General features: G+C 44.1%; 1 protein-coding gene across 1 annotated transcript in view; it reads left to right on the top strand.

Moving 5' to 3' along the window:
* Positions 1–19154, top strand: part of rapgef5a (Rap guanine nucleotide exchange factor (GEF) 5a) — a 45576-nt gene that overhangs the window by 22480 nt on the left and 3942 nt on the right. Inside the window, exons 9-25 of the mRNA XM_070984238.1 lie at positions 392–577; positions 7286–7431; positions 8492–8592; positions 12000–12078; positions 12184–12328; positions 14304–14395; positions 14512–14542; positions 14767–14845; positions 15114–15263; positions 15527–15624; positions 16458–16580; positions 17005–17183; positions 17293–17383; positions 17463–17513; positions 17666–17753; positions 17889–17953; positions 18860–18914. Coding sequence (XP_070840339.1) covers positions 392–577; positions 7286–7431; positions 8492–8592; positions 12000–12078; positions 12184–12328; positions 14304–14395; positions 14512–14542; positions 14767–14845; positions 15114–15263; positions 15527–15624; positions 16458–16580; positions 17005–17183; positions 17293–17383; positions 17463–17513; positions 17666–17753; positions 17889–17953; positions 18860–18914 — 1759 coding nt within the window. The remainder of the gene's footprint in view (positions 1–391; positions 578–7285; positions 7432–8491; positions 8593–11999; positions 12079–12183; positions 12329–14303; positions 14396–14511; positions 14543–14766; positions 14846–15113; positions 15264–15526; positions 15625–16457; positions 16581–17004; positions 17184–17292; positions 17384–17462; positions 17514–17665; positions 17754–17888; positions 17954–18859; positions 18915–19154) is intronic.

Below are 19154 nucleotides of genomic sequence, written 5' to 3' on the forward strand. Positions count from 1 at the left end.
CTTCCCACGCAGACACACTCCCGCCCACTTATACTAGTAATCACACACACTCACTCTTTCTCCGCCAGATCCTCTGACACAGAGCAGTGAGACTGAGACTGAGACAGGAGTGCAACAGATAAAGGGCATTACAGACTGTAATAGATAGAAAGAATAAGAGACAAGAGAGGCGCAGGATTACATTTCATCTGATTCTCTTCACATGGACACAAACGGGGCAGCTGAAAACTTGTCATTGCATGCTCCTGGATTATGCCCAAACTGCTTCCATTCTCCCTTGGACCAAAACACTGAACTTTCTTGACCTCCGTCCCACAAACACTTTTTGAAAGTTTCCACCATGTCCTGGGACTGTGGGTTGAGATATGTGTTCATGCCTCCTGTGTTGCAGCTGGGCGGGGTGTGTGCACTGCGGGGCGGCGGTGGTGGCAGTGGCGTCGGCGGTGGAGGAATGGGGACGTGCGGCCGCGAGGAGCTGACCAGCCGGCTGGGGCTGGAGGCCGTCCAGCGGCTGGCCAAGGACGGCTGCCGGCTGCTGCAGAACCATAACTACCGCCTGCCCGACAGGAACCAAGCAGTGAGTAGAGAGCGTGATAATGACATTTATAATTTCAAAAGTCATTGCTATCATGCAGTGAATCTGGTAGGACTGATGATGTCGTCCTGCGAACCCGTTGGTGTTTCACCATGTAATCTGCAGAGCGAGTTGCGGCTATATGGTTAGTGTGAGCGGAGAGTAATGGACGTCATCATGTGGTAATTGCTGTCATTATTGTCGTCACTTTTAAGCGCACACACACCTCAGGTCTGAGTTGCTCATGGATTCAGGTGAGGGATCATGCGAGTAAATCCTCATCAGGACCATCCTGATATGTGTTGCTGTCAATCTAAAGAACAGACACACATATACGCACATTAGCAGCGTATCTGCTCACTTTTGTGCGTCATCTGAGCACATGAAGACATATCTGTGCACTGCCATGCACATGCACATGCACACACACACTCGCTCACTCATTCAGATCACTTTAGATTAAGCAACCACCAGCTCTCTTGCTCGTCTAATGTGAGTGTTAATAATGGCTTAAGCAATGTGATCTCACACTCTTTTCACAGTCTGTCAAGTACTCTCTCTCTCTGTGATTGTGCGTGTGTGTGTCTGTCTGCGTTCATTTGAGTGTGTGTGAGTTTGCTGCCTAAAGCTTATAATCATGTGTGGGAGCTTGTGTGTGTGTGTGTGTGTGTGTGTGTGTGTGTGTGTCTTCATGCACTCGTGGTGCTGTGGCAGGCTGAGTCAGTGTGTGCGTGTAATGAGTGGGGTGTTAGTGAAGCGTTGTACTGTATAATCCCGCTCTAGAGCACACCTGAGGGCAGGAAACGAAGCGAATGCAGTCTGATTTCACCCTGCATCACAGTGCGTGTGTTTGAGAAATGAACCACATATCTCATCAGCTCGGTGAGTTTGACCGAAGCCCGGCCGTGGGGAGCGCGTATGATTTCACTTTCATCCCTCATATACAAATGGAACATATTGTGCTTTATAGCAGCATTGCTTCTGTATGAAGCTACAGGGAAATATTTGTGTTGTGTTGTTAAAGCAGGAATATAGAGAGATGGTTCCACTACACTGCACACTGAACCCACTCTTAGGTTGACTCGTGAGGTACAGGTTCAAGTCCTCTCAAACTGATCTAGGTTACACAAGGATAAACCTTTCAATCTTCTAAATCTTCTTGTCTTTAAAGCAGGAATTTTATTTTAATTAAGGTTTCTAAGCCCTGTGATAGTCAGTGAACCTACATTATTCTTTACTGCTAAAATTATTATGGTTCGTGAGTAAATATCTGAAGTTTCTTATTTCATGTTCTTCTTTATCTCCAGGAAATTATTTGTACAGAGACACTCAGAGCTGAGCATTTTTCTGACACAGAGCTTAAGATACTATTCCAGATCATGACGTCTCCAAACATATGTTTTCTGCTCAATTGCAGGCAGATGTACATGAAATTACAAGAAATGAATCTTGTCTTTGGCTTGAATATAGAAACAAAAAATGATTGGAAACAGTAGGAAACATTGTTTTCTACTTTTTGGGAATCATTAGGAACAGTGTTGATGAATTTGTGTGAAGAGGTTAATGATGAAATTCAGTCTGAACTTAAGATCCTTCAGTCTGCACACACGGTAAAAGTAAACATCAGAAAGTGGAATTTTTCAGGCAAAGTAAGATCTGACATCAAGTTTCATATATATAAAAGCTCATGCAGGACTTGTCAAAAATTCTGTTTAAGACTTTTCTCTTTAAAAGGACATGATTATATTTGCACCTTATACTAGAACAGAAGTGCGAAAGATATGTGAAACAGTGACATTTAAGATCTCAGGTGACCTGATCTTATTAGAGGTATCCTTATTTAACCACGAGGAGGACGAGGAGGGGAGTTAGAGGCAGATGTACCTGTATATCATCCTGATTCAGCTGAGGCTTGTCCAAAAGATTCACATCAGAAATAATTTTCCTTGAAGGTAATGGGGGAACACTGGGATAAATAATTGAAGGAACATATACTTAAAGAGGAACTGGACTGTGGGAGATGTCCTGAGGTAGTCTAATATGACTTCTTTAAAGTGAGATAAAACTATATTTTCCTCGGTATTTATGACTGAATATTGTCCATATAGACTATATGTTGGTCTATGAAAGGGGAACTTGTATATATCCCATGTTTAGTTTTTTTACATGACACATCAGTTCTTTTCAGTGTCATGTTATGATTGGAAAATCATGAGTCATGTTTCACCAAGTACCCCTCAAACGATTCTTGCAGGTTTCGGGCCTTGATAAGAGGCTCTTAGTCTTCTTAAAGTACATAGGGAGCACGTGTTGATTACATGGATGACGCGCCGCACATATCAAGAGATGAGTAACAGGTCTGATTATCACTTTCAGCCAACTCACTGCCCAGCTCAGGCTGCAAGATGTGGCAGAAACCAAAACCAAGCAAACAGCTCCATTCACCACAAAGACCACTTTTCTTTTACTGGGTTGTCATGGTGATTTTTTTTTTTTCCAGTTTCTTTTTTTTTCCATGACAGACAAGCTCTGACAAACCGGTGTGGGCTGTTTCCATAGTGATATAACTCATGTGTCAGTACTGTGTATTGGGTGCATCTTTGCCTTCTTGTCGCTTCAGACTTGCATTTGCACTCTTCCACATTTGATTCCGCCATCAGAGTTTACCAGAGGTCAACCTGCATGAGGGATAATGCAAGGTCGCAGCGTAGGTGAGGCACAGGCAGGCTATTCGGGACGCTTGTGTTACTTTCAGTTCCACTATGTGTGCGTCTGTGCATCTGTACGTATGTGTGCTGCTGACTTAAAAGCATTGTGTTTTCATATTCTTATCCATTATTTCCAGGAATCGGGCCCAGGGCTATCACAACACAGATATGGCTTGGTCACTATCAGCACAGACCCCAGCATACGCATGTGCACACACACGCACACATGTGCACACACACACACACACATACAGGAACGGGAAGGGAACACAGAGTACTTCCTTTAGGCTGTCCATGAGGCCCACCTTTCCTCTGCACAATTTGTCATATTGTGTGTGTGCCTGTGTGTGTGATAGAGCGAGGGGGGGGGGGGGGGTGACAGACAGACTCAGAGAGAGGCAGAGAGAAGGCAAAAGAGTCCTGATTTTGTAAGAAGTCGAAGAAGTTTCGCGTCGTTCTTTCCTTGTGTTCTGTGCAGACATTGAACTCTTTCAATTTGTATGCGTCTGTGTGTGTGTGAGAGATATGTGTGTATGCAGTTTATGACCCCGTGAGGGCCACTGCGAGTGCACCTCCTCCCCTCTTCTTTATCTTCTCTTCCCAAATCTTAAACCTCTAGACCATAAAGTCTGGCCTTTCAAAGATAGAGGCAGAGAGAGACTTGGCTCAAGCGTGATGTGGGAAACAGAAAAAAGCTTTTCCAGAAGTGAACAGATGAGACCGCGAGAGGGGAAGGGTGGAGGCGAGGTGGAGGCACAGATGGTTGAATTGAAGGAAGGGATGGGAAGAAATGGAAGGAAAGGGACTGACGCACCTGTTAGCTGAGACCAGCTGTCCTGAGAACTCAGTTATGGAGGTTTGCTGGCCTACATGTCTGGCATGGCTGCTCCAGCTTTGTCAGACATCAGTCTGGAAGTGTCCTAAAAGGCTCTGTCCTTCATAACTGTTTTAAACCATTACAGTGTGTATTGCATAATTGCTAATTTCATGTATTTGTCTGTCTTTCCACCAAAGCCTGACGTATTGCTGTTTTTGGCTCAGACTAAAGAAGCGAATTTCAATTCTTCCTGCTGATGTAAATGCCACTTTACATTAAAAAAAAGTTTGAACTAAACCGGCAGCTTGATTCACACTGCTTCTGTCTGGCTCTTTCTTCGTACTTCTCACTTTTCCCCACACTCCTCCGTGTCTCTCACTTTCCTTCCCGGTCTGTTGCCTTTCTCGTTCTTTTCTTTTCTCGTTCTCTCTCTTTCTGTGTTGCATAACTTTGTGACCCCTCCTCTCCACAGCACTCAAGTGCGCACTTTGTATATTTTTCCTTTTCATGGCTTGAATTCTTTCTCAGGCTAAATTGATGTTGTTTGTCAGAGCGGCTGTTTGCACTTAACTCTTTAGGGGTGATTTGTGTGTGTGAATGCATGTGTGTGCACATAGAGTTACATACGCACAGTGGAAGTGTTGCAAGTTTTACTGCTGTTTTGGTGCATTTTCTGGAAGCCTTTTGATCTCGAGTGTGTGTGTGTGTGTGTGTGTGTGTGTGTGTGTGTGTGTGTGTGTGTGTGTGTGTGTGTGTGTGTGTGTGTGTGTGTGTGTGTGTGTCAGTGCGCGCGTGCGTGTGCATGTGTGTTGTAATGCTGCCTTCCTCCACTCTTGGCTCCGAGTTATTTTTCTTGGCATCTGTGTAAAGAGTGTGAGTGTCTGTGTTATCGGAAAGATCAACAGTTAGCTACTGTATCAGGAACACTGCACAACATTTTCTTCTCTGTTGTTTTTATAGTGGTTACCATATAATTGGTTACATAATCTCTGTTTTTTCACTGTATTTCGGGGGGTTTAGATAGCTGGGGGTGTAGAGACACAGGAAAGGTCAGAAGACATTAAGAGGCAGCCTTGTGATGAAGCGTCCTGGTTCATATTTGAACCCTGGATGATGTGGTCTCATGGCATGTCCCCTTCAGACCACTTAGCCACCAAGCTTGTTATCTTGACTTCACATCTGGGCCGCTGGGTGCGGTCTGGGTGCCTGCCCAAATTGTAATTAATGGCATGCAGTGTCAGATCATTTTACATCAGCCATCACTGCCTTATTTATCAGTTGTAAGTATCTCTGTCTTTCTAATCCTTGAGGACATTGAGTTTCAGCATGTTACATAATGAAATGATTCTTTGAAATGCACATTTTCCACAGATGGATTCAGGTGTGTTTGTGGACTTACTGGACTGGACTGAAATTCATGAGTCACATTAAGGATGGATAGATATGAGGACTAACCAATTAATGATAAAAGCCGTTTTAAAATTAGCGTCGACTATAATATCTTACTTAAAAGAAGCTCCAGTTGTCTTAGCAATGTTGAAGACACTCTAAATCGAGTCATGAACATGACATTGTGCCACGTTGAACACCTCCAGTTTTGTTTTTTGGAGTGTTCAGCCAAGACGAAGCCTCCGCTCGCGGGAATCAAACCAGAGTCTCTGCAGTGGTGGGCGAGTGTTTTTTCTCTTTGAACTGATGAACTACCTGAACGCCCCTACAATGAATCATTATAAAATGTCGACATGAATAAGAACATTCTGTGTTGCGGATACAAGCGTTATATCATCATTATCATTTAGCCATAATGTAGACAGTTAAAATGGAACTGAAGCGTGAGTTGTGAAGTCAAGTTGTATTTATACAGTCCAAAATCACAAATTGGCCTCAAAGGGCTTGTGGAATGCTCCAAAAACACCTGTTTGGAACATTCCACAGGTAAACAGGTTCATTGGTAACAGGTGACAGGATCATGATTGGTATGAAAGGGGCATCCTGGAAAGGCTCAGTTGCTCAAAGGATATTACTATATGGGCCCAACTTTTTTGGAATTGGATTTTTATATAATTGTGGCATCTAGATGTCGATGTGTGCAGTGCGACATGTCTGTGTGTGTCTGTTGCACTGTGCAACACACACAGCCCCGCACAGAGAGCTCTCTGTGTCAGTTGTGATTGCTGGTTGATCCCTCTGGCTGTGACAGAGACTGCAGCGAGCAGCTGGAGGAGAGACGTTGCTTCTTTATCTCTCCTCCTGCTCCTGCCTTTGATCTCCCTCTCTCCTCTCCTTTTTCTGTCCTCTCCTCGGGCTGTTTCTTATTGTGCTCCTTTGTCCGTCTGGAGCTCTGTCGCCATTGCTCTGTCACTGCAGGTGTGCGCCTGTATGTGGCAGAGACACAGATCAAGTTGCTGTTCATTTTTGGAGCTGGGGATCATTTCAAGTCCCAGCCCACATTCCTATTTGTCCCCATTGTTATTTATTGCACAATACAATTTCTTCTGAAGGTAGGAAATGCAATACTTCCCTTTGATGGTGCTAACAGAGTCTGCATATGGCTTAGTGAGTAAGTGTGTGTGCTACATTTGTCTGTGTGGGACAAATGTTTTAATCTTAAGTGAATAAGAAGCCCTGACAAACACCTTCAGTGGTCAAAATGGGTTGGCTTTTTTATGAATTAGCCACGACAATAAAGGGTTTTCAGTATATCCTTCCCCGTTTGTTCGTGCCTGAAGTGCCTCCCTGTTTGAAGTGCTCTGTTTTTTCTCCCTGTTTTCCAAGAGCACCCGACATCTTTTTGATCTACATTGTACAGTATTATACAGAGCAGCCTGTCATCTCTTTTCCAGCAATACTGCAGAGTTTAAAGAAACTCTGACAATGGTGCATCGGCTGATATTTGGGTTTTAACATTAACACTTCACATAAAAGCATTTTTCATTTTGATCTATTAAACTTTACCTCAAGCATATCTTTTGCAGATGTCATAGATAGGTATGTTGTTTTCTTACTGTGTGAAGCTTAGATTAAGGCTGACTGGGTTTTCAGTGAGTCCAGACACACAGTTAGTATCACAATAATGTAGGCAGATACATTGTTCATTTTATTTCTCTCCCTTAAATCGCCTTCCAACAGTTTTGTCCTTGCCTCACTTTGTGACATGTCCCTCTTTTTTCCCCCTCTCTCCCTCAGGAGGCGGTGGGGAGGGTTTGTCTGAAGGAGAGAGGCCGGGACGTATTGGTGTTGCAGAGAGTGACATCATCAGTGACGTCGCCATCAGACCGGCCCTCACCCACATCGTCAGGGGGCGGGTCCAGAGAGGAGGATTGTGACAAGAGGTCAGTCCCTCCTCCTACATAATAAGAGCCATCCAAACCAACAGTGGCAACAAAAAAGATAATCATAGTACTCCTCCCTCTCTTCTTCAGCTTTTTACTTTTGGATCTCAAGCTGCAAACACGCACCATTGCACGTACATGCAAAATATCAGTATTGCTGTCAACAGTGCTGTGCTGTGTGAGTGTGTGAGTGCATGCATGGGTGACTAAGATAATGTATGCTTAAGCTTCTGGCATAGAGCAGGAAGAAGAGAATGTCTTTTGTTTTCAGCTGAAAGAGAAAGAAAGATGACACCAAGACTGGTTCACTGCCTTGTGCAAATCAGTGTATGGGTTTAGGATCATCTATGTGTGTGTGTGTGTGTGTGTGTGTGTGTGTGTGTATGTGTGTGTGTGTGTGTGTGTGTGTGTGTGTGTGTGTGTGTGTGTGTGTGTGTGTGTGTGTGTGTGTTTGTGTGTGTGCGCGCGTGTACATGTGCATTTCCTAAAAGTTTGTTCCTTTTGTACAACGACTGTGTTTGTGTGTATTTAAGCCAGTGTGTGCCAGGACCTAAGGCACAATGCAGGGAGTGTCAGTGACAGGCAGGTTAAGTGGGTGTGTGTATGTGTGTGTCTATGTGTGTAGAGCTTCTTCACAAGCAATCAGTTCCCTGTGTGCTACTGTAGGAGCTGTCAGGGAGAGGGTTTTAATCTCTGGAGCTCTTAGCTGACAGGGGCAGAAGGCAAGGCAGTTTACCCCACAGGAGAGCACTCCTGTGCAGAGCTTTAGATGAGGGCTGCTCCTCCGCAAGCGTTTGGATATGAAGATGACCACCGAGCTAGCTACACTTGCAGAGGCAGAGGAGGACATAGATGATGAAGATGAGGAGGACATAGATGATGAGGACAGCAACCATGATGAAGACGGTAGCGGTTCAGAAATCTGTACATTTGACGTTCCCCATTTTCGCTACATCGATGACGACGATGTGGAGGAGAAAAAGGAGGAAGAGGGAGCATGGAGGGATGGAAGGGCCTCATTCTCTAGTGTGGAAGACTGTTGCAACTCTTCGTCTTACAGGTACGTGGTGGTTTCGGGGACACCGCTCAAGATCTTGGAGCATCTGCTAAGCGACCTGCGGCTGGACGACCAAAGAGGGGCGCCAGAGAGCAGAGAGAGCGGTAAGTTTGTCAACACGCGCACACACACAGGTGAACACATGTCTCGTAAACATTATGCAGAAGGGCTCATCTGTTAGGGGACATCACACACAGCATAGACATATAGATCGAAAGAATCAGAGTTCACCAAAAGTTAGTCAAATAAATGAAGCAGCTGAGATGTTTGTCTCGGCAGTTTGGCCAAAGGTGTGTTTAAACCTAAGCAACACCCCCACCCTGTCATTGAAAGGAATTTAATTTTCTGCACCACACAACAAGTTACAACACAGCCAAGCCTGGACCTTTGTCTGTTGCTTTCATTTTCCCCGAAGCCCAGGAGGTATGCTCTCCCCCTCGATTATGCAGTCAGTGTGTGTTTGTGTGGCTGCATGAGTCAGTCCACACTTCACACCACATCCAGGTGTGTGTGTGTGTGTGTGTGTGTGTGTGTGTGTGTGTGTGTGTGTGTGTGTGTGTGTGTGTGTGTGTGTGTGTGTGTGCAGGCAATCATTCAGCCATGTCACTGCCTGTAAATATGAGAAACACTCAAGAGGTTAAATGCTTTAATGAGTTTGTGAAACAATCCCTCGGGGTGTTGTCGGCATTTCTTCTGAAAACTACTTCAGTGCCTTGTTAACCGTCTCATTTTTACAAACCTCAAGCCATAGCTACTGGCTTCTGTGACAGTGCAGCACTTACAATGCCACTACACTTCTTTTATCTCAGGAAAAGTTTTTTCGTTTGCTTTACAGCCGTGCAGTTGGCTCATAGATCACATTAACAGTAGGGCTGTGACTAATGATGATGTTCATTTTGATTTATCTTGACTCTTTTTTCACATAGTCATTTGAGAGAAGACATAAAAAGACAACAATATTTTGTAAAATCAAAATTCTCTTATTAATAATTTTTTCAGTTTATGTTTTGGGATTATTTGAAAGCATTTGTGATGTGAGTTGCTTTAGCTTTTTCTCCTTTACATGCTGTTATAGTAAGAGAATATTTCCTGCATTATTTATTGAAAAAACAGGAATTATCTTCGGTGGTAGTCAGTGAATCTTAACTTCTTTTCTTGTGATTAAATTCAGTGAAGCCCAGGTCCAGTAAATAATACTTTTATCACACAGAGGCATCTGGGTCCTGAACCTGCGTCTTGTAAGACCTGCTCTCGCCTGTTTGCGCCGCTTTAAGACAAGGCGTCTTTATGTATCAGCTCCTCAGCACCACCAGTTCCCAGCAGTCCACAGGGAGCCATCTCACTGAATTGCAGGAAGCAAACCAAGATAGAGGGAGAGATGAATGTAGGAGAGAGAGAGAACTGAGATGGTCTTTGTGGAGGAAGACCGCCTGATATTTATCCACTCAAAAGAGAAAAGACTCTTTTTTTTTTCTAAGGCTCGAGTTGATTTTTTTTTTTTAGTGTGTGCAGAGGGAGAGGCAGAAGCAGCAACGCAGATCAGGAGTGTTTGTGCATGTTTGGCTGTCTTTGTCTCCCTATCTGTGTGTGTGCATCTTTCGGTCTATGTGCGTTGAATAAGCATGAGGTTGAGCATGTGTGTGTGCGTGCGTGTGTGTGCGGAGGCCCTCTGGGGTGGCGCTGAGCATCAGTGTGCCGTTTGAGCGGGCTTTGCCGTGCCGCATGTTGAACAGGCTCGAACATGCTTCCACAGAGAAAGAGCGATTACCCCAACCACCCCTCCCCATGTGCACACAAAAAGGCACACACACAACAAAAAACACAGCGGCAGATTACTGCGATTAGGTGAGCACACACACATTTTCTCTCTTTTTCCTGCCTCTCTCACAACAGATAAAGTCCCCAAGGTCAGAACTGAATGAGTTATTCATCAGGGTGCTGTGTGCGTGTGTGTGTGTGTGTGTGTGTGTGTGTGTGTGTGTGTGTGTGTTAGGGTGTGCATTGCTGTGTCTATGAGCATTTATGTGTTTGACTTTGTGTGTGCCAGCGGGCAAATGCAGAGGGCATATGTTGAAGATGAAAATGGATATTTATCATCACAGAGAGCTGAGAGAGGGCGAGCGTAGGAGGAGAAGAGTAGCGGGAGGAAATGTTACCGCTGAGAAGGAGAAAATGAAAAAATGGGGGTGTGTGTGGGGGGGGACAAGCATAGTTTGGGATGGAGAGAGAGAGGAAACAGAAGGCAGAAAGAAAGACTGATAGCTGGTTAAGAAGGAGCTCTCCATCCACACAACTGAACAGGGCTCAAAAAGGACACGGAAAACGAAAGTGAGTCAACAGGGGTTTGAAAAAGTCATAAGCTCAGTCAGAACTGTCTAAAAATATTTCTTGAGAAAAGTTGTGTTTTTATTTCTAAAGAGAAGACGGTTCATCAAATATTAATGCCGTGGCCTCTGCTCAGTCTTGTATAATTGATTTCTTTGCTCTCTGCCTGACAGAGCCATATTTGGGTCACACATTTTCTCAGAGAAAGTGCTTAACACCACACACACACTCTCTCTCTCACACACACGGCAGCTCCCTCACACCACCAACAATGGCTCATTACCCATCTGCCACGAGGGCTGTTTATATTCGGTTCTTACCCATTGAACACCTGCTGAGTCACACACACACACGCACACACACACACTCTCTCTCTCTCACACACACACACACACACACACACACACACACACACACACACACACACACACACACACACACACACACACACACACACACACATACCGTCTTGCTTTCTCACTTGCACATTAGCCTGCTCTGCTCTGCTGAAGTTTGTTTTTTTGAAGTTGTTAAGAACAAGAGCCCAGAGAAAAAGAAACACTTTCTGGTGTTGTAAATGTTTGCTTTTTCTATGTCAGACTGAAAAGTCAGGAAATGTGCAGGAAAATGGGGAACCTTATAAATGCAAGTCCAATATTCACTCTCCTTTTAGCTCTGGTTTGGTCTCCACCAACAGCCAAGCATTGCGGCATGTGAGAGAGCCAAATCTTTAAAGTTGTAGGCCAGAAAAATAAGACAAGGAGCGGTGGGACTGAGGGGAAGCGAAGAGTTGGTGATGTCTTGGTGCTCATCGGTATGAGGAGCCCCCATCACAGAACACAGATGTAATTTGATTTATTGCCGTATAAAATTATTGATTGCCACTACTTAAATGCTACTTAGGGACAAAAAAAGGGGGCAATGGGAAGGATTGTTCTCATAGTTCAGGGCTTAACATCTATATGTGATGTTTTGTAATGTGGCTGACACAAAGCGACTGCCGCTCAGTAGCATATAATGTAGACTGAGGGAATCAGAGGTGAAATGAGGGCCGAAGGGAGAAACTAAGACTCTTTCATGTGACTTTCCACATCTTATTTCCACAAAAAAGTTGGAAACTTCACTTGCACCCACTTTGCCAGTGAAGGCCTGGGAAGCGACTGATTATATGTTTCCTGTGTTTCAGAAATGCTGCTGGATGACTTCCTGCTGACCTACCTAGTGTTCATGTCCACCAATGATCTCTGTCAGGCTCTGCTGGGACAATATCCTTACCACACGCACACACGCACACACACACACACACACACACACACACACACCCTTTCAGCGTCCACACTGTCCTTCGTTGTCTCCTTGACCACTCTCACCTATAGCAGTGCCCGCTGCAGGGGCCAGGAGGAGGGTAAAGACGCCCTCTTCAGGAAGCGCAAAGTACTGCAGCTGGTCTCCCACTGGACCAGGCTCTACAAGGACTTCCTGAAGGAAGAGGAGCACGTCAGGAGCTTCATGAAGGTACAGAACAGAACTTCTCCCTTCATACCCACATCTGTTGTTTTTTTTTTCTTTCTTCTCACTCTGTTTCCTGTATTTCAAAGATTTAATGAGTCTGACCCTCTGGTGTCCTTTCACACGTGTCACTGAAGAACGTGAGACGACTCATTCATCTTCATTTGTCTTTCTGTCGTGTTCTAAAATTGGGTTTGTCCTTCCTCAGCTTCAAGCATTTCATGGAGAGAGCTGAAGAGCTTTCTGTCTGTCTCCCTGTGTGTGTGTTCCCTGATCTTTTTGTTGAACTGTTTCAGCTTTCTCCCACAGGGGCACCTTGTTAATGTTTTTATCTCGTCCTTCTGACAAAGCAAGCTAAAAAGAAAGAGGAAAACACAGGCGCTTTCATGGTGTATCACATGAGGAGTGACGGATATGGGCTGCATGTTTCTCTTTCTGGACTAATACAAGATAGCCGGTAGAATTATTCACATCCAATAACAAGTAACAAATAAAATGAACAATGAATCGACTGTTCTACCAGTCACTGTGTCAAAATGCAGTATGTACTTAGTACATCATGGCCATTAAAAACAGACACATACATACAGATTCTTTAGCTTACATTATTTTCACTTTTCTCTCGAGCAGCGCTGCGAGTCTCCACTGCGTCACTGCTACATTTTCACATGGTCGGCTGAATCGGATTCGAATCCCTGTGACAATCGTGACACTGAAAGAGAAAGGGACAAACACGCACACGCACGCGCGCACACACACACACACACACACACACACACACACACACACACACACAAACATGATCACACCTGTACTCATCCACACGCTCAAACAGACACACACACACACACACACACACGATCACTCATCCACACGCTCACACACATCAAACACAGACACACACACACTCGCCAATCACTTGTCCCTCCATAACCTGACGGCTCCATTGCTCGGTGCCGGGTTGCTATGGAAACCAAAGTGCGAGGGTTGGCATGGGTATAATCTCATATGGAGTGCGTAACCCAGGTGATAGTTGCCTAGTAACAGAGGAATGAGAGGGGAATTGGGATGGGAGGCTACGGCGGGTCAATGACAGCGATAAGCAGGTGTGTGGAGATATGTGTGTACGTGCACGTGTGTGTGGATCCTTGTAAGTGCTTAATGTTACGGCCTCATGCTGCTTCATAATTCTCTGCCACGCACACACAAACACTACAGAGTGTGTGTAGTCACTCATTTAAGTACAAGGTGCAGAATTTGTGTGATGTTTCTTTCATGTAATCAACCCACGCAGCATCATTTACGTGATCGTTAATGAGCTGCTCAGACTTCATTCTTTTCTCATCCAGGTTCACTAATAAACAGCAATGTTTATGGAAGGTCTGAAGTTGAACTTTTTGGCTTGCCTACCATAAGGACATTCTGTTTTATTTACGTTTTACACAGTGTCCCAATTTTTTGGATTGGGGTTTTACAAAAGCACAGATTTTCTCACTCACCTCCATTATCAGTGCACATTCTGAAATGTGCCACAAGTTTGGAAAGCACTGATATGGGAGGCCAGTATTGATGTTAAAGGATGTTATGACCTATCATAAGGCCTCCTCATGGTATCCAGTCGTACAAATAGTATGGTTAGATACCAGGTTTTCAGATATCTGACCTATTATCCTTCTAGCCCACAACTATTAAGTTGAGTGGAAGTTCATTTATGACGCTCAGAGCTCACACGCCTTGTTTAGGCACAATAACTCAGATAAGGTAGCAGCTAGTCCAACATCTGTTTGATATGGAGCCAGTGCAGTGATGGTTAGAAACTGAGCCTGGTGGATAGCAGTGCTAGAGTCTGAGAACATAAAAAGACCAAAGACTAAGGCATTCAAAACTTTTTCCTGCAGCCTTTCTGATTATCAATCAAGTGTTAATATGAGATTGTTGGTGTGATTTCATGGATCTTGGTTTTCTTTTCTCTCTCTGTTAGACCCTGTACAGGTGTGTTTTAGAAGATCTGTATGAATTCCCTACACTAGAGAAAGACCTGAAGGAGTTTCAGAAACTTCTGCGTCGCAGACAGTAAGTGTGTTCGTTCTCTGTATTCAATATAACTAAGAACCAACTACTAAATATAGTTTTTATTTTTCCATGCCTGCTTGCATCCCTCCTCACTGCTGCTCATTTCTTCCTTGTAGCACTGTGGATGACTGCCCTCCAAACCAGAAGGTAAGTCAGAGATGGGGGATGGTAGATGAGAGGGAATGTTTTATTACATCCACATTGTTTGACACTGTCAGCACTTGAGCCCCTAGAGGTTCAATTCTAATCATTAATCTGAGCTGCATAGGTGTTGATACAGATGCTACAGATGTTATCAGTGCATCACTATATTCAGTGAAGTTTAAGTAGTGTATTATACATGACCACGTTTCTTCTGCTCTCTCTCTCAGAGTAAACAAATGTATCAGCAGTTGAGTTTGAAGGAAAACTTTGCGCAACTCCGAAATCCACCAACTGAGACTCGTGAGGGTGAGTAACACAAATACGTGCAAACACGCATTTGCACAACACAAACACACTGCCCAAGACTGTACACGATTATGCACAGGCTGACTTTTGCACATGCAAATTGCTTAAATACAGCGTGTTGCATTTTTCTGTCTGCTTCAGTGCTTGACAAAAAATAACTCAAGTCTCTCTCTCTAAACACTTGAGTTGTTTCTGCTTCATGCTGACTCTACAGCATTTCAGTGTTTTTGTTTTAGCCACTCTATGAATGTTTTCTATGTACCTTCAGTTATCTGTTGTGTGTACGTGAGCGCTGACTCCTACCTGAGTGTCCACACGCACCCCTCCATGGAGGCCCATGAGCTGCTGAGGATTGTGGGCCTGAAAATGGACCGAGCAGAGGAAGACATGGTGCTCGCTGTGGTGTCAAACACTGGAGGTACACAGAAACACAAACACACAAAGAAATGCATGCAAATACATTTGAAAATGCTCATTTTCTACACCAGTGATTCCCACCGTTCTGACCGTTTATTCTGTTTTTTTTTAAATAAGATGATTAAATGAGCTACTCTACAATCATCCCCCATGGAAACTGCAAAAGTACAAGTACCCGTGGTTGGGAAGCACTGTTCTACCCTCTTGGCTCTAAGTTATTATCATCTCTCTCTCCCTCTTTTGTGTGTATATTTGCCTCTGCAGAGCGAAGGGTGTTACAGCCCAGTGACTGCGTGTATTCAGAGTCTCTGACCCCACAGGGAAAGCTCGTGGCCTGTCGCAGGGATCTCACTGAGATTTTGGTATGGAGATGCACTTTTTCTTTGTGTGCTTCCGTCCTTGACTAACACTCATTTTTCATAAGCATTGATAGAGGCTAAAGAAGCAGCTTGCAGGTTTAAAGCAAACCACCACCTCTCAAAGATATGATAATTTGGGCATTTGCTTCCTCTGATATCGTTGGTTGCCTCTGTATCATATTCTGACTAAATCAGGCATGAAAATGAATATTCTAATTCTCCAGCTGACATATTTTCATAGTGTTAAGATGAGTCATGCATTATAAGCGAGCCGGAAAGACTCAGGCCAGGTGATTGTTATTAACTCTGACTCAATAGGAGAGAAAAGGTGTGAGCCACAATTACTTTGTTGTTGCCCAACCGTGACAGCAGGATTGGAAAGTGCTGTATCAGGGCGGTGTGTTGTTCTGTAATGGTATGTTTTTCACAGCCGAGCGTCAGTTGTGAATCATCAAATATTTTTACAATATTGAGCATCGTACCAACTGCACGACTATCCAATTAGTAGGCTGCTAGGTGTGCAGTATTTAGTTTTATTTAGCATATTGTCTGCTGAGTCAATCGTCAGGCCTTCAAATGCAGAACTATATAATATGGTGACCTCTAACCACTGGTGGACAGAATGATTGTGTTGCACAATCACCACTTCCCTGTTAGCTTTCACTTCTGCTTGTATGTATGTATGCTGGAGGTACTTGCTGTAATGTTTCTGGCTGTTTTAGCTTATTTGGAGGTTGCCCTATTCCTGTAGATACACAGCACCTGTGACAGTACCTGTATTTTTGTGTATACGTTGTATTTCTATGTACTAACTTAGCTTTCCTTTGTGTGTGCAGCCTCCTTTAACGGACAGCGCTGAGCTAAGCAGGAGGCCGGTGCGACTCTTAGGTATTAACACCTGGGATGTGGCAGCCGCTCTCACACACCTGGACTGGAGCCTCTTCAAATCCATCCATGAGGTATGTACTCACACACACAGGCACACAAATGTATGCATATGGTGTGTGCACATAGTGTAGAATAAATTCATATTCGTGACAGATTGCTGGAATATAAGCATTTAAGACTCCAAATGCTCTCCAGCACTTGCTGGATCATGAGTACAGAAAGTCTTCTTGCAGCTGAGTGGCTGTCAGGAAAAGATTAATATTTGTGAGAATGGAGAAGCACAGCACAATGTGAGCATTTACTGCTTGCCTCTGCTGCATATGATTGCAAATTGAATTTATTCAGGTTTTGGGCTGTTGGTTGGACAAAACAAACAATATTAAGATGTCACCATGGGCTCTGGAAATATATGACTGATGTTTTATAGAAGTTTTAAAATGATTAATCAAATCAACAAAAGAAATAACACACAGTCTTGCCTTCCTCCACATGCAGCAGGAGCTGGTGTACTACACCCTCAGCCGTGCTCCTGGTACGGGCCACACGGCGGCGCTCTCAGTCCTGCTCCAGCGCTGCAACGAGGTCCAGCAGTGGGTCATGTCCGAGGTGCTCATGTGTGTATCGCTCAACAAGAGAGTACAGCTGCTCAAGAAGTTTATCAAGATTGCAGCTCAGTAAGAACACACACACACTATCAGAAATACACGCAATGTATTGCACATGTATTAAACTCATCAAGATTTCTATGCATAATGACCTTGTAACATTTTTGTGTGTTTTCAGTTGTAAAGCCCAAAGAAATTTGAATTCTGCATTTGCCATCATCATGGGTCTCAACACAGCAGCCGTCAGCCGACTCAACCAGACCTGGGAGGTAAGCGTGTGCGTTGTCATTTAGCGTGTTTGCACACATGCACTTTAAATCAAATTCTGACCAAATGTCTTCCTTTCAGAAATGTCCGGGGAAGTTCAAGAAGCTTTTCTCAGAGTTGGAGCTCATCACGGTGAGACTTACTTGACACATGCAGAGATAGACCTTGACCATGGAATATGTTCTTCTTTTCATTTGATAATGAAATCTTGAACTCTCTTTTTCCAATTTGTTCCGTTGACACTGTTTTCTCTCTTTCTCCATCTGCCCACCACCTTCCTTCAGGATCCATCTCTGAACCACAAAGCCTATAGGGAATCCTTCAAGAGGATGAAACCTCCTAAGATCCCTTTCATGCCTCTTCTCCTGAAAGGTAACACACACACACACACACACACACACACACACACACACACACACACACACACACACACACACACACACACACACACACACACTGTATTGTTTTTGGTGAATGAAACCTTAAGACACTTTCCCCTGCTTTTAGATATCACCTTTATCCATGAGGGAAACAAGACCTTCCATGACAACCTGGTCAACTTTGAGAAGCTGGTGAGTTGCATCTGTTTTGTAAGGTCTGACAAGATAGATGCATCAACAGGTGACTGATTTATCAGATAAATGGAAAATGGGGTATAAATGCTATGATTTATATAGCACCCAAAGCACTTTACAATTTGCCACTCATTCACCCATACACAAACACTTAAAGAGGGCAGCAAGCTACCACGCAAGGTGCTGGTCTAACCAGCATGAGCACTTTGGGGCTCGGTTTAAGGAGGTAAGGAACCAACTGCCAACCCTGCAATTAGCGGAGAGCCAGCTCTGCCTACCGAGCTGCAGCTGTTCCCATCAAACATTTGTTTCACAGTAATTAATCAGGGCAGCATGTCGCCAAAAAGAAAAAAGAGTTTTGACAAGTTGGGAAAAGAAGAGAGAAACATTAGTCACAATCAGCTGCTGGTGTGTGAGAAAACTCACCACTGCACTGCAGTTTGACAAGCTGGGCACTCATTTTACACAGCAGAGTCTGCAGTGAAGAAACCAGGGAAGCCCTGATATGTATATTAGAGAAGCCAGTCGGAAGTAATCAGTGTGTTATATGTGTTAATGAACAACCATGAAACATGCAGACGTTTATTGCTGTAGCTCTGTAGCAAGGCGCTTCATGCTTTAATGGCAGCCCTGTAACTGTTCTTTGTTGCCTTCATTAAAGCTGTATCGAAGATAATCCGAACTGCCTCAAGAGAGTTAGTAATAATTCATGTTCGTGTAAAGGCGCAAATGTATAAGGTCAAAGAGTAGAAAACTGCTGCGGCAGTCAGTGATCAATAATGAATGGATAGTCAGAGTGCTGTTTGTTATTAGTGCTCTGGAGCAGCACAAGTCTGCCTTAGAATATTAGATCTGGTTTGATTGATATTGCACTGATCAACATGTCTTCTTTTAAACCAACAGCACATGATCGCAGACACAGTGAGAATGATTCGCCACTGCCAAAGCGACCAGCCAGGTGAGCCCTCTCACCCCTTCATTTGGTACGACGGTCCTAAGAACACAGACTCAGTTTCGAGGGCTCTGCAGGTCTTCAGTCTCCCCTCTAGTGACAAACAGTTTCTTGTGGATAAAGTATTGATGTTTGGATCCAGTCATTGTGAGGAACGTACTGCCATCTGCAGCTGAGTTAGTGTACTGCACCTGTACCTGAGCGCCGTCTCTCCCACTCAGTTTTCTCTTACAGTTTCCAAGCAAC

Source organism: Chaetodon trifascialis, chromosome 17, assembly GCF_039877785.1.
Source record: "Chaetodon trifascialis isolate fChaTrf1 chromosome 17, fChaTrf1.hap1, whole genome shotgun sequence".
NCBI classification, from domain to species: Eukaryota; Metazoa; Chordata; class Actinopteri; order Chaetodontiformes; family Chaetodontidae; genus Chaetodon; species Chaetodon trifascialis.